We start from the raw sequence: 14,978 nt of genomic DNA, 5'->3' as shown, positions 1-14,978 counted from the left end.
ATTAATGTACTATAAATTGTAATAATTGTAAGGTGCTATAACAGGAGTATTTTATTTATATAGCGAGTCCCTAAATAAATGTTACATGCTCGTTAATTGTAAGCTCGATGCGATTACTGTCAACGTTGTCATCCACGTGAACCAATGTAAACTGGAATAACATCTAAAGAAAACCCATTACAATGTAGGGATTATGTTATCTAGGGGGATGGGCGATGCGAATTCGTTTTAATATCTAAGCCAATGTTAGCTTTCAGTGTACGACACAATTTTATTGAGCGCAAAGAGGAAGGAAGGAAAATCATATAATATATAAATATATTTAAAAGAACAAAATTTAAATAAGCTATTCTATTAATGTATAATATATTGAAAGATATAATGATTATGCTATCTGAAGTTTATAAATTATTATCTATAATGACTGTTATACTACGTTTAATAGACTTGCCTAGAGCCTATCTGACCTAAGGACCAAAGGCACAATCACACACGCGCATCAAAATAAAATAATATGCTCCCATGTATTGTCATCACATTTGGTACAGAATTCATTACAAATATCGCGACGCTGGTGCTTCAACGCTATCAACGATGTTTTACGATTTATTTCTCGAGGGGAAAAATATTTTGTACGTATTATTATACAGATACATGTGCAGCTATACGTGATCATATTACGTGGCATAAACGGTATGTTCCATAGCGATAGCAATATACTTTGTATTATTTTACGTTAGCGACAAATGTAATATCTGCGCCATTTATCATTGAAGCATTGACGTGCCAGGGTCAAATTGATGCTTTATATCTCACATACTTTTGTACAAGTTAATTTTTGTGGACAACATAATACGTCAAGCAGTCAAGCATATTCTCCCTATACTAATTACATGTCCCTCCTCAATACTATAATGGCATTAAGTTGTCACAAAATACAATAGCATTGCATGGCGTCAAGTATCAAAAAGGAAAGACTATACTTTACTATACTATTATGTGAGAGAACTATCAGCGGCATAATAAATAAAATGTTGCATCAGAATTACAATGTCCTCTACAATGGAAAAATAAGGAAAGAGGACACCTATTTCATTCTTTCATTTTATTTGGATATTCGATAAATAATCAATCAATCGCTATTTTTTCGTGTATATTTTTCTTTCTGATTTAACATTTTTTATTGTTTTCAAATATTGTTATTTAATTATATTAAAAAAAAAACTATTATATTTCGGATATGAACTAAGCAGGACAATTTTACGTAAGTATACATTCTTCATATTACATATTATAAACATTTTTTTGTAAACAAAGAGAAATACTGCATAAATCTTCTAGTCGATACATTACAGGGAAAAAATGTGGGAAAGTAAGTATGTTTTTTTTCCATTTACATACGCAATTTTATTTAATGAAAAAAATCCAAATTCACAATCAAATTGTTTCTTTTACATTATAATTTAAACAATATTATCCGAATTTTATTGAAACAAAAATTATACAAATAATTAATTTGCACATTTTCGCTAATACCAAATAATATCGAAATGCAGCACACACTGTAATCTCCTTTTACAACGAAGAATACGCATTGCAATAAATAATTGCACTGATTACATAACAAAACGCATGTCCTAAGAATTAAATGTGGCACGCGTTACGTGTTGTACTGAATTGCTATATTACTAACAATGTATGTGTTAACCGATTGAAACAATAATAAAAGAACGCTAAGACGGGAAAGTTACAGAAAACTTATTCCTTCTCATGCGTCTTTTATTAATTTAATATTTTTAATTTATTACTTTAGCAATTTATACTAGTAATAGTTCTAAAATCTCATCAAAATTTGACAAGTCTAATTGTACGTTACTTCGCTTCCTGAAAGATAATTTTTAATGAGAGACATTCCAACATATAAAAAGAATACTTACTGAGTGATATATAGTGATATTTCATTTTCTGAGTTAATAATATATATATGTATATTTCACAAATTGGCAGATAATACAAGACGTAAAAAAGAAATATACAAAGAAAAACAATCATATAAAGGTGGTATGCATATTGATTATGTACAAACGTAGATCTGATTAATCTGACGCGTACGCAAAATTCAACTCAATATGCTAAATATTTATAATTTCGCTATTTGAAAGAATTTACGCTTCTATAAAAATTTACAAATATTAAAAACAACTATTCAAACTGGAACACGATGTTATCCATAAACTGACGATTTATTTGTAGATACATACAGTGAGATGAGCTACTCGACAGAAGGAAACTTTGACGTGTAATTGTATTTTTGAAATGAATAGATGTCCCCATATTATATACACCACGTTCACGTGATGTATCTTTTTTATTATTAAACTGCGGGTCATCAGATCTGTAAGAAGAATGATATATATATCACATGCTGAATGTAACACTATTTAGTTTATTACTTAGACTAAAATAAAATAATAAAAAAATAAAGAGAAAAATGTAAATTAAAAATGTAAGCTTTTTAATTGCTATTGCACATAAAACAAGTGTAGTAAAGCTAAAAAATAAAAAAATTATAATATAACATAAATAGATAGAATATATATACAATTTTTAAAAATATATAAAAACTTACATTGTCAACATCATCTTCATCATCGTCGCTAATTTCATCCCCAAATTCGATGTCTTCATCGAATCCATCTTCCACGAAGGTTACTGTATCGTTGATACGCACTAAGAGAACATTTTATTTTAGAAAGTATATAAAATAAAAATTTTTTGGATAAAAAAATTTTGTTTCATAACTTATAAGATAATTTATAAGATTAAGAAGAATTTAACTAAAAATTAAGAGAGGTGATATACTAAACTACACTTCGCAATTTCCATTGCAAAATGTGCTAGAATACTACTTACCAGTTTCTGGGAATTCGCCGTACGTCTTCAAGTTACGTGCTTCGTCAGATGTGTACTTCAATATAACATCTGCCTTAGCATCCTGGTAGTCTCGTAATCCAATCAGTATGATGTCTCCTTGATTAATCCAAACCTTCTTCCGCAACTTGCCTCGAATGTGGCACAATCGTTTGACCCCATCGAAACACATGGCCTCTAACCTACCATTGCCCAGCATTTTTGTCACTTGAGCATATTCTGCGCAAAACAAACATCGAATAAGTCACCAACATTCGTTCCCAAAAGGACGTCGCGTCATTCGCACCATATTTTACTCTCACCTTGTCCGTCTTCCTTGAACACCAGCTCTCTCTTCTCAGTCTCATTCTCATTCTTTCCTCTTCTCCTATTTTTACCTCCCTTTCCTGCGAACAAAACGTGGCTTGCATGATAGTGTTCTCAGCGAGCGTGTGAAAGGGTGAAAATACTTAAGACTCGAATCGCCTCAAGGATGACGTTGACGCGAATTAGGTTAAGTTAACAAACTTAACCACATTAGTGGAACAAACACGATAATTGAAAAATCGAGAATTCAAGATTAAAGATAGAATCGAGGTTGTATTTACCTTTATTCTTTGGCATGATGCTCTAGCACGATTTTTCTCAATGACGATGCAAATAATTCGATGAAAAGCGACAATGCGGTGCAACGCTTCGAAGATCTTTGCGAGTTGTGATAGAGTTGTTACAGAGATGGTCGATTGCAGACTGTGGGATGTCAGCCTAATATGAAATGCTCTTCGTTTCTTCAGTTTTGATATCTAGATGATAAATACTCTCGTAATTTTCAATTAACAGATTGGTGGAAGAAAATGAGCACGTAATGAGGAAAAATTTACGGAAAATTTTGATTAGTTACAAAGTTGACTCAAGAACCGTACACTTCCGGCTTGCCCAATTTTACGGATGTTACGACACAAATCCCGCAATTTCTAAATTGTTGGATTCATCCATTCTTCATATTAGACTATATTAAACTGATTAAAATTGTCTAAAGAGCATTGTCTAAAGAGAAATTGAGTGATGGAAGCTTCTAGAAGACGAAAATTGAAATTGAAATGTAAAAGAAATTTATTTAAAATTGTTAAATATTGCCTCTTATATTTTGTTTCCTAGAAACTTCGTTTACGATTTTATTGTTATTTTTCCCTACATTCGACTTTTATGCCCCAATTTTTATTTTCGTCACGAATTGCTCTCTTATTTAGAAATCTCCGAGATATAATAATATCCCGTTGCTGACGGTTGCAATGGTAGATAGTTCTTTATAATTACATTGTTCTTAATAATTACATTGCGTCGCGTTTTCTGCGCTCAAAATAAGATGGATATATACAATTAGACATTGGAGAGAAAAAGAGGAAGAATGATAAATCCATTGTGCACTCTTTCCGTAGAGTACAGTTACAAAGAAAACCTACATCTCTTAATTTAGCAATTAATCTTAAAAGTTGAGATAATTAAGGATGAATAATTAATGTTTATAATATTTTATAACTAAAAACGTTCGTATTTTGCATTTTTAAATAAATATATGACAGGAAAAGAACTCGATACAATTATAAACATTCATTTCATTGTGAAAGGTTATCTAACCAATAAGTAGATATTTCAATTTGTGATTGAATAAGTTGTTATGTTATCCAAAGTGACAGTTAATATTATTAGGAGATCGATGTATTACAATGCGCGTACACTTTGTCGTCTACGAGATCCTTTACGATCAAATCTCTTGTGTAATGGCGATGCAAAACCAAAAAGTGTACAAAATCACTTGTACATAGCAAAAAGATTCAAATCCAAAAAGAAGACTGCTAATATTGTAATATATAATATATAATATATAATATATAATTTATTGTTAATATAATTTATTTAATTTCTTTTCCTTAATATGATCTATTTAATGTCTCCCATTTATTTGTTCTTTCAAGCTTTTAAATACTGATGAATATACTCTCTTTGAAAATATATTGCAGAAGAAAGATGAGAATGAGGATTCTGACAAGGAGAAAGAGAAAGACGATGAGGAGGAAGCTGCCTTAGGTTCAAAAATTATCAAAGTAAGGATACCTTCTATTCGATTAGATACTATTTCCAAAACTGGATTTGGAATTTCTCGCAAGTATGTCTAATTTTATTTTGTGTACTATATTTGTACAAATATATTGCTTCATAATTTATATTTTTATTTAAATCTTATTTATTTCATATTTTTCTTAGTAAAATTGATGAGGCCTTTTATGGAAGCAAGATTCGTATAAATGGAAATAAAGTATTAAAGAAATCTAAAGAAGTAAGTTTATTATTTTTGTAATAAAACTGAAATCTATTGATATAATCTTAGTAAGATTATTATTATCTTTATACTTTGTACAATTATACATGGAATAATTGTAACAGATGAAAATAGGAGATGAAATCGATTTAATTTTGCATCAAAGTGTGGATAATCCTGGATTGCTAGTTATAAACAGAATTGTGATATTATCAATGGATCCTGTGAATGACGGTATACAAATGAAATTATCTGTAGATAAAAACTTACTAATTGAAGATTATGAGGATCCATATTTATAATTTAAACTTTTTTGCATGTCAATAATAAAATTGCATATTGTATATGATAAAGTTATTAATACTATATTTAAATAATTCTTAGTAGTTTATCCTTGACCTACTATTAGGTTATTTATATATATTACATTTATAATATATTTATGTATGAGAATGTAAAAGGAGAATTTGAAAATAGGAAATATATTAAAATTCGAATACATTAACATATATGTTATTTTATTCTGTAATTTCTTTTATTTTGTCAGAGATTGGCTGCTGAATTGCTCCTACTTCTTGCAACAAGTCTTGTTTAGATTCAAAGTATTCTTTATACCACATAATATGTCTAATTTTCTCTTGAACTGTCAAATATGGATTCTTTGAAAGTCCAGTGCACACTAATTCCATAAAATGACGAATTGGTCCTGATTTAGGACACCATCCTTTCAGATGACGTTCCATAAAGATATGTTCTGAGAAATGAACATTATGCTCTTCTTCCATTCCTGAAATATATAGAAATAATTAAACTCAATTTTTCTAAATAAAGAGAAACATAATATAAAAGCATGTGTAATAGAAACCTTGCTCATTATCAATAGGGAATTTCCATAATTTTCCTTGCTCCGTCCAAAGAATTAGTTCTTGAAAAATATTGGCAGGTGAGTAAGTTGTCAATATTTTTAATTCTCTTTGTTCTAATGTCGCCCATGTTTTCAATTTCGGTATATTTGGTGAAGCGGCATTCATATGTTCAAAAATTTCACTAGGTTTTCCATTCCACAAATCGATATCTTTGAATCTATCATATAATATAATAATCAATTAAAAATTATACGTTAAATATATAATATTTAAAATATATTAAAATATCTAAATATGTTAGATTATAATATAATAAATAATATCATTTGTATAAATGAATGGATTTAATTTCTATAATATAATAATATTATATTTCTTGTAATACCTGGCATGAGGCGGTTTTTTATCAGTTTTTGTATCCTGTAACATCTTTTTAGATGCTTTATTTTGTAATAAATTTCTTGATACACTATTTTCAATTACTTTCTTTATTGGTTGATTATTATATTCGTCCAGCAGGGTTTGTATTATAGACTTTTTTTTTAAATGTTTGTCTTGGGAACTTTTTTGTACGTCATATTTTGGCAATTGTTTAACATTTTTCTGCATGTAACTATTAAATATACTTATAATAAAAATATTTTTTAAAAAACTTTGAATTACAAGTAATGTATATGTGTAAACATACATATTATTACACATATTATTATATGGAATATATATAATTTATTGTACTTAGATACAATAATGCAACAATACATCTACATACGTGCTTTCCTGTTCTTTCAATGCTGTTACTCTAGACACAAGAACTTTTTCAAGTAAGTCTGATGTTGTTTTGGTTTTATCTCCACCAAGCACATTAGCCACACCTTCTGCTGCATTTATTATTTTCTTTTCTACAAAAAAAATAATTTAACACATTAAGCAAGATATGAACCTGCACAAAGATAAAATTATCAACAGATAAAGTTACCAAAAGGTTCATGTTTTTTATTTGATTTATTCTTCTTTTTTTTAGGCTGCATGGCAACATCAATAGTTTTCTGCGTCTTTCTCGTCTAAAAAAGTAATAACAGATATCTTCGTTAAAGTATATACTACTTACATTTGTCTCTGAAAAATATCTCATTATATATACTTTTAAATGTAATGTGTGTCAACATTTTACTTGAAAAAATATAATACAATTTAGCATAATTATTATTTATAGATATTCAGTTTGATTTCTGTGTTCTTAAATGCAATAATTAAAAAAAAATTATTTTTAAATATTAGAACATTTTTAAAAAAGAAAATGTTTTTATTATTTTTTTAAAGTAAGAACTTTTATTGTTAGTATCTCTGTATGGTTTACTAAAAATAGAATAAAATAATAGAGATTCCTAATAGAGGTGAAATAATATATTCGAGATTTAACAGAATTTAAAATAGATATCATTACATAAAAATCTCATAATTTACTTGTATCACGTTATTCAAGAAGTTTTCCAAATCATATTTGTTATCTAATGTTGCACTTGCAGAACTTGCACTTTTAACATGCTTTGCCTTTGGGTTTGTTTTTTCAGAATCAGAATCTGATGAATCTGATGATGATGATGATGAAGATGAAGAGCACAATCTCGTGGAAATATTTATCCATTGAAATATTCCGCTTGAGGATCTTATATTACATCTATGAAATATATTTCTTGATATAATAACAAAAATAAATAGATAATATTTTACAGAATAATACAAGTCTAAAAACATAAATCAATAATAATATAATAAATCACTTTATATAGCATAATTGCATGTATATATATAAAAAAATAAATCTAGTTTAATTATAAAATTTTTAATGGGAGAGAGAGAGAGAGAGAGAGAGAGAGAGAGAGAAACTATGTAGATAAAATATAAATTGAAAAGTATACTATATGACTTACCCTTGAAGATATATAATCATGTTTAATTATATAATATTTGATTATTATATGCTTATTATAATAAAAATTCTACATTAAGCCATAGAAAACTTTCCCAGCAAACAAGAATGAATTGAAATGAATTAAAATGGATTCTGATTTTCAGAAATATTGATTCACGAATATTAAAATGAATTTCAATTCAACATATATATTTTTCTGAAATGCATTTTTATTCATTTATAGGAATTGGAGTACATCTCTATGTCTTTCAATCTAAAAATAATATTAGTTTTTTCTATGCACATAAACATAATTGTAAATACTGTTCAATTTAAAATTTTGAATAGGAAATACAGTTTTTCAATCCAATTGCATCCAATTGAATTTAATTGAATTCAATTTAATTGAATCCAATTAAATCCAAAAAAAAATATTCGCTATTTAAAATACACATTCGGATAGAAAAAAATTTCAATCCATTCTCGTTTGCTGGGTTCTTGACATCTTAATACACAACATTTTTAACTATCTATTAATTTCAATATAGTGCAAATGTACTTACTTTGATAATATGTGTAAGGGCAACATATTTGCAAATATTTCACAACTCAATTATATCACACTGAGAAATGAGCACGAGATAGCACTTGTCTCTTATTCAGGAACAAGTAATTATAGAGACCATAGAATCTAATAAGAAAAAATTAAATCTAGTTAATAGTCGCATGTTAATAGTAGCGACAATAATGCACTATATATCAAATACTTACATACAAAGATTAATAACAAATATAATAATTCCAAAATAATAAGATTAAAAATAAGAAATCCTAACCTAAAGAAAATGGCTTGAGAGCGATTCCAGCGATGTTATCATGGCCTGCGCCATATTGGGAATAGATACTAGCACTTCTGAATTTAGGAGATATTACATTTCTCTTCTTCCCTACCGTCGGTAAAAGAATTTATTATTTATAGTGTGTAGTTTCTAACAATTAATAAATTTAAATATAAAAATGATGAAATCGCCTTGCATCATTTGTAAAAAAAATATAGCAAATCAATTTAAAAGTGCAGAAATTATTAAAAATACTAATTAAAAGTTGTCTGAATTCATCAGTAAGTCATATATATTTAAATAATTTTGTTCCTTAAGTTCAGATAGTGCTAGTATCTAAGGTCTAATTTTCAATATGGCGACGTCCATACCCATGAATGATCTCATTCTCACCTTTTGACTCAGGTTTCGATATGGTTAATATCTTTGCGCTACTTTCGTAGCATTATTGATGCGATATAGTACAATTTAATGAATTTTATATCTGGTTAATCGATTCCGATGACGGAATCGGGGCGAATCAAGGATGAAGAAGACGAAGACAGTTTAGTGAATCGCAACGCAATGCAATCAAGGTCGGTGACTGTCAACATGGAATTACAAAGCGTCATCCGTTATCATACTTGTCGTCTTCGGTCGCATTTAACATAATTGCCACGTATATGCTCGTAAACTTGTAACTGCTAGTAGCTGCAATCATGTCGAGTAATGCCGAGCAGAGTATCGCACCGCCACCAAATAAAAAGCTGATGGTACGTTTATCTTATGCAACATCATTTCCTTTGCCTCGTACAGCATGATGAAATTAAAATAATATAATGAAACTTATAAAACAAGGTTTATATTTGCTTCATATGAATTACATATATAATTTTCATTCTTTAGCTTGATATTTGCTGTTACGTATTTCATGTACCAAATTTGTTTTTTATTATCTTTTTTTTTTCATCTTTTTCTTCAAAATATATGCATGTATGTATATATTTTGTATTTATTTTAAATACAGAAAGTACAAGAGTACAGATATAAATAGGAACAAGCAGATTTTAGATTTAAATATTTGATTATTTAACCATGATACAAAATTAAATTTGAAAAAAAAAACAAGAATATCTTGCTTGTTGAAAGACTTAATGTCTTATTTTATATAGAATGATTCGTTATGGAAGATGCTATATGGAAGAGAAATTGATTTACTATGAAGAAATCTGTTGTCTAAAATATGGAATTGAATTTTTTATGGAAAGTTTCATTTTCGAAGATTCATTTGAAATTGTAATTATACCTGTCCTCTCTTTTTGAATAATTTTGAAATTGATATATCCATGAGATAAAATAAATATTCAGATAAATATTTATTTAACTATAAAAATACATGTAATACAAAAACGATTATTAGCACAAATTTCAGACACTTACACTAAAAAGAATTATATTAATCAAAAAATTCAAAAAATTAATATAGAAATCTGTAATCTGTATGAATTTAACATGTCAAAAAATATCAAGTTGAGAGTGATAATATTTCATGACTTAAACTTCTTGCATTCAGAATGAAATAAGATAATTTCTCCTTGAAAAAAACACAACAAACACATTAAATCTTTTGAAATTTCAAATTACATTCTGTTTTTTCAGGAAATTATTTCCAAATAATAAAATTATGAAAATTATGAAATTTGAATTTGAATATATTCTATAAATTTTGAAAATTTTTTTAGATCTGCGCAAACGTGTCGGAGCAAGCACATCACATATCCAGAGCTAAACGAGGACAAGCTATAGGCAGTATTCGTGGTTTTCGAGGTTGCACGGTATGGCTAACTGGTTTCTCTGGCGCTGGCAAGACCTCCATCTCATTTCAAATGGAAGCGATTTTGGTGAATCATGGTATTCCTGCTTACGGCCTAGATGGCGATAATGTTAGAAGTGGTCTAAATCGTAATCTAACTTTTAGCAAGCAAGATAGAAAAGAAAATATTAGAAGAGTGGCTGAAGTAGCAAAACTCTTCGCTGACAGTGGACAAATATGTCTCTGCAGCTTCGTGTCACCTTTTGAAGAAGATAGACAGATGGCAAGGCAGATTCATAAAGAAGCTGACTTGCCCTTCTTCGAAATATTTGTAGATACACCCTTGCAAATTTGTGAAGCTCGCGACACTAAAGGCCTTTACAAGAAAGCGCGGCAGGGTACCATTAAAGGTTTCACCGGCATTGATCAAATGTACGAGAGACCCACGAAACCTGATTTAATTGTAAAAACCGAGAATTGCACTCCTGAGGAGTCTGCTTCGACTGTAATTGAGCTTTTAGAGAAGCACCGCATTATTCCGCCATTTGCAAAATCATCAGATCTAATCAAAGAGCTCTTTGTTTCGGATTCTAAGCTTGCTTCTGCGAAAATGGAAGCAGAAACTCTACAGTGTGTGGAGATTAATGAACTCGACGTGCAATGGCTGCAAGTTTTAGCAGAAGGATGGGCGACACCATTAACAGGTTTTATGAGAGAACATCAATACCTTCAGGTATACTTAAAGCAAGCCTTGAAACATGATTGCATCCCGCATATGATGTTACCTGAAAATTAAGTGATGCGATTTTATTTATTAACTTAATTATTGAATTATCATAATTTCTTTAAGGCTCAACATTTGCGGTGTTTGCTCGAAGATGGCAAAGAAGTGAATCAATCGGTGCCAATTGTTCTTGCAATAAGTACAATTGATAAGAACCGTTTGGAAAATTCTCTTGCTGTAACCTTAAGGCACAAACAGAAAGCTTTGGCCATCCTACGAAGACCAGAATTTTATTTCCATCGAAAAGAGGAGCGTTGCAGTTGGCAGTTTGGCACTAATAACTTAGGTCATCCCTATGTCAGGATGATTTATGATTCCGGCGATTGGTTGATGGGTGGCGACCTCGAAGTGTTGGAGAGGATCAAATGGTATGACGGACTCGACAAATACAGACTCACGCCAAATGAGATACGTGCCAGATGTCGAAAAATGAAAGCTGACGCAGTATTTGCTTTCCAGCTAAGAAACCCCATTCACAATGGTCATGCGCTTCTTATGCAGGTATGTTATCTGTTCAAAGCAAATCGTTTTCCTTCATATAACAAAATATAAATGAAAATCATCTTATTTATCCTTTTTGTATCCTTATTCGCATAAGGATACAAAAAGACTATTGTTGGAGGAGCGTGGTTTCAAAAATCCTGTGCTGCTGCTTCATCCGCTAGGTGGCTGGACAAAAGAAGACGATGTATCCTTATACACCAGAATCCTGCAGCATAAGGCCATTCTAGACGAGGGTGTGCTGGATGCTAATTCTACGTTACTAGCTATCTTTCCCAGCCCGATGATGTATGCTGGACCGATTGAGGTGAAAATTGTAACTTAACGAGCCTTTAGTTGTAATTTGACTTTTAATTTCAGCCGTTTTGCTAACAAAACTTTGATTTTGTCTCTGTTGTAATCCTATGCATTTTTTATTGTAATTACTATGAATAACATAAATGAAATAAAACACAATTGTTTTTATGCAGGTGCAATGGCACGCAAAGGCTAGGATGAACGCTGGCGCCAATTTTTACATCGTAGGTAGGGATCCTGCAGGTATACCACATCCAAACAAAGATGCCACGCCTGACGGCAATTTGTATGATCCCACTCATGGCGCCAGAGTACTCTCCATAGCCCGAGGTCTTCATAATCTCGAGATCATTCCATTTAAAGTGGCCGCTTATGATACACGGAATGGTAAGATGACATTCTTCGAACCTGAGCGAAAGCAAGATTTTGAGTTTATTTCGGGAACAAAGATGCGAGGTGAGTTTTTGATTATGTTATTCTTTAATACGATATTCTATAATAAGTTTTAATATTCTAAAATATATATAAACAATATATAAGTAAATGGTTAGTGAAAGATAAATATTAAAAGCAAAATAGACATATATTAATAAAATAATATAAAAACAAAGATAAGTACAAAGTATAGCAAGGTAAAAGCGAAAATAAAACAGAAAATTAAAATATAAATTTTACGCCTGATTTATCTTTCATATGATTAACAGAAAATTATAGAATTTATCTTAAAATAATCTCAATATTTATTTTATAATAATTTCAATTTTCATTATATTTTTTTTCAAGATTTTAAAAAATTGAAAAATTATTATATAATATTGTTGTTGTATAATATTGAAACTTTGGTTGTATAATATTGAAATTTGAAATTTTGTACGTATGATTCAACATTAATTATTTTATTTGCAGGATTAGCAGAGACAGGCCAGAATCCTCCGGATGGTTTCATGGCACCTAAAGCATGGCAAGTACTTGTGCAATACTATCAAAATTTAGACAAAAATTAAAATTTGAATTCTAATGAGTTAAAAGTTTGATCTTCAGATGATTTTTAATGAATTTTGACGAACTTTAATTTGAAGTTTGGCTATTGATATATTTAAAAAAATATGAGAGAAAAAGAGAAAGAAGTTTTTCCTTTCTCCTCTATCAAAGATTTGATAAATTTGAAAAATCATTTCAGAAATAACTTAAAAAAGAAACTCAGATTAAAGATAAAGATAATGTGGTTAATTCAGAACAGCTTGTACAAAGAAAGATCGATTTTTTTCAGAAGAAAATCACGGTTATAAAATTAAGTTATATTTAGGCAGATACAATTCGTTTATCTGATTCATGTTTATCAGAGCATTAATATATTATTTTATTTTAAAACTAATATCAGACTATTTATTGAAAATCAATAGAAATTGAACGTGCATTATTCTCTACAAGTGTATGTTAAAGGTCTTAAATTTTTTAATAACGAAAATATGATATAAATAAATGTAATTGATAAAATATTTAATGCGCATATAGCATTCTTAGCGTAATGTACATTGAATATTTTATCAACCAAAATATTTATGTTACTTTTGCACTTAGATATCTTTACATATAGCTTCTTTATAATATTATCGACATGAATTTGCAATACAATTCTTTCATGATCAACAATAAAACAATAAGAGATAAAAGAATTTTATCTTTTCTCGAAACGAGAAGAACATTCCGATTCTACTTAGGAAGAATTTTCAAAGATACATACAATCATTGGAATAAACGCAGAAAAACTTCATAAATATACTTTGAAATAGAGATATTAATTCAAATAAATGTGTAAGTTACATTGAAATTTAAATAAACTTTACTTGCAAATTTTGTGTCAAACGTTACACATTTGAATTTCATGCAGCACAGAATCTTTAGCAACATTACAACACGTTGCAATTTTGTGAAAACATTGTAAAAAGAAACATTGCAAAATTATAAGACTGTAGCAACGAAAAAAAAATTCAAGTCCAATTCTGATTTATTAAGAAGCAAGTACATGCGGTACTGAAAAAATCTTACGCACTAACAAATACAATAATAATCATTGACATAACTAAAATAAAATCATATGCATTTACTTATCTAATAAATGTATGTACTTTTTGATTAATTCCAAATAATTTTTCCATAACTTAAATTTGTTTCTCAATATACATATATATTATGACAACATATACTGCAATTGCGACTATATTTGATTATTTATTATATAACGTAACATTTACGATTACATTGCTACTTAAATTTATTTTTATATTAGAAAATATATAAAAAAGACAAGATTTTTTTTCTCTGACGTTGAATCTCTATGTTTTTTTTTTTAAGTTTAAATTACTAATACCGAATGTATAATATCATTAGATATTTATAACATTGTCATTAATATATGTGCATCGTATCGAAATTATGCTTTGCGTGATGATACATTTTATATTACCTTGGCAGGCAGACATTTCTAAATTCTATATATATAATGTTATGATTTTTTAGTCATCTAGTTAACAGACGCAACTGTATTGTACATAATATTACAATCTTGCAATGAAATATATTTCTATAGTGTTTTTGCATTCTGTGCTGTACGAAGTGTATTCTTTCGGATGCATCATTCGGCATATTCACAATAATCCTCTATTGTATATAAAATTTTATTTTATACAAATGAAGTACGAAAAGTCTGATATTTCCTATATAAATACATAGAAAATAAATGTATATAATATATAT

The 14,978-nt window shown here is 28.9% G+C and overlaps 4 protein-coding genes across 4 annotated transcripts; 2 read left to right on the top strand and 2 right to left on the bottom strand.

Annotated features, from left to right (window-relative positions):
• Positions 1–2,224: 2,224 nt before the first annotated feature.
• LOC108691997 (eukaryotic translation initiation factor 1A, X-chromosomal) lies at positions 2,225–3,711 on the bottom strand. Its single transcript, XM_018200068.1, has 5 exons — positions 3,519–3,711; positions 3,234–3,317; positions 2,914–3,150; positions 2,630–2,730; positions 2,225–2,395 (listed from the first exon to the last, which is right to left on the bottom strand). The coding sequence occupies exons 1-5, from the start codon at positions 3,532–3,534 to the stop codon at positions 2,390–2,392; spliced, it is 444 nt and encodes a 147-aa protein (XP_018055557.1). The 5' UTR covers positions 3,535–3,711; the 3' UTR covers positions 2,225–2,389.
• A 791-nt stretch (positions 3,712–4,502) lies between these two features.
• Positions 4,503–5,731, top strand: LOC108691996 (uncharacterized protein C6orf203 homolog). The gene is made up of 4 exons (XM_018200067.1): positions 4,503–4,774; positions 4,932–5,077; positions 5,176–5,248; positions 5,356–5,731. Exons 1-4 carry the CDS (start codon positions 4,589–4,591, stop codon positions 5,530–5,532), a joined length of 582 nt encoding a protein of 193 aa, XP_018055556.1. The 5' UTR covers positions 4,503–4,588; the 3' UTR covers positions 5,533–5,731.
• Positions 5,732–5,743: 12 nt separating this feature from the next.
• LOC108691995 (28S ribosomal protein S31, mitochondrial) lies at positions 5,744–8,907 on the bottom strand. The gene is made up of 8 exons (XM_018200066.1): positions 8,845–8,907; positions 8,572–8,699; positions 7,561–7,774; positions 7,073–7,157; positions 6,866–6,995; positions 6,482–6,709; positions 6,096–6,313; positions 5,744–6,017 (listed from the first exon to the last, which is right to left on the bottom strand). Exons 2-8 carry the CDS (start codon positions 8,595–8,597, stop codon positions 5,749–5,751), a joined length of 1,170 nt encoding a protein of 389 aa, XP_018055555.1. The 5' UTR covers positions 8,598–8,699; positions 8,845–8,907; the 3' UTR covers positions 5,744–5,748.
• Positions 8,908–9,209: 302 nt separating this feature from the next.
• Positions 9,210–13,245, top strand: LOC108691896 (bifunctional 3'-phosphoadenosine 5'-phosphosulfate synthase-like). The gene is made up of 6 exons (XM_018199844.1): positions 9,210–9,599; positions 10,569–11,372; positions 11,490–11,924; positions 12,022–12,231; positions 12,395–12,677; positions 13,128–13,245. The coding sequence occupies exons 1-6, from the start codon at positions 9,546–9,548 to the stop codon at positions 13,223–13,225; spliced, it is 1,884 nt and encodes a 627-aa protein (XP_018055333.1). The 5' UTR covers positions 9,210–9,545; the 3' UTR covers positions 13,226–13,245.
• The last annotated feature ends 1,733 nt before the right edge of the window (positions 13,246–14,978 follow it).

Source organism: Atta colombica, unplaced genomic scaffold (assembly GCF_001594045.1).
Source record: "Atta colombica isolate Treedump-2 unplaced genomic scaffold, Acol1.0 scaffold55, whole genome shotgun sequence".
Classification (NCBI taxonomy): domain Eukaryota; kingdom Metazoa; phylum Arthropoda; class Insecta; order Hymenoptera; family Formicidae; genus Atta; species Atta colombica.
The sequence above is the reverse complement of the archived record's forward strand: the minus strand, read 5'-3'. Positions and strand labels throughout refer to the sequence as shown.

Excerpts from the sequence above, each read along its gene's own strand:
- LOC108691997 (XM_018200068.1), bottom strand. Across the intron at positions 3,151-3,233 it reads GTTCAAGGAAGACGGACAAG|AATATGCTCAAGTGACAAAA; the intron begins GTGAGAGTAAAA and ends TGTTTTGCGCAG. Across the intron at positions 2,731-2,913 it reads CGGCGAATTCCCAGAAACTG|TGCGTATCAACGATACAGTA; the intron begins GTAAGTAGTATT and ends ATGTTCTCTTAG.
- LOC108691996 (XM_018200067.1), top strand. The coding sequence starts at position 4,589 with ATGTTATCCAAAGTGACAGTTAATATTATTAGGAGATCGATGTATTAC. Across the intron at positions 4,775-4,931 it reads AAAAGAAGACTGCTAATATT|AAGAAAGATGAGAATGAGGA; the intron begins GTAATATATAAT and ends AATATATTGCAG. Across the intron at positions 5,249-5,355 it reads TATTAAAGAAATCTAAAGAA|ATGAAAATAGGAGATGAAAT; the intron begins GTAAGTTTATTA and ends TAATTGTAACAG.
- LOC108691995 (XM_018200066.1), bottom strand. The coding sequence starts at position 8,597 with ATGTTGCCCTTACACATATTATCAAA. Across the intron at positions 6,996-7,072 it reads TAAAAAACATGAACCTTTTG|AAAAGAAAATAATAAATGCA; the intron begins GTAACTTTATCT and ends TTTTTTTTGTAG. Across the intron at positions 6,710-6,865 it reads TTGAAAGAACAGGAAAGCAC|TTACATGCAGAAAAATGTTA; the intron begins GTATGTAGATGT and ends TATATTTAATAG.
- LOC108691896 (XM_018199844.1), top strand. The coding sequence starts at position 9,546 with ATGTCGAGTAATGCCGAGCAGAGTATCGCACCGCCACCAAATAAAAAG. Across the intron at positions 11,373-11,489 it reads GAGAACATCAATACCTTCAG|GCTCAACATTTGCGGTGTTT; the intron begins GTATACTTAAAG and ends AATTTCTTTAAG. Across the intron at positions 12,678-13,127 it reads TTCGGGAACAAAGATGCGAG|GATTAGCAGAGACAGGCCAG; the intron begins GTGAGTTTTTGA and ends TTTTATTTGCAG.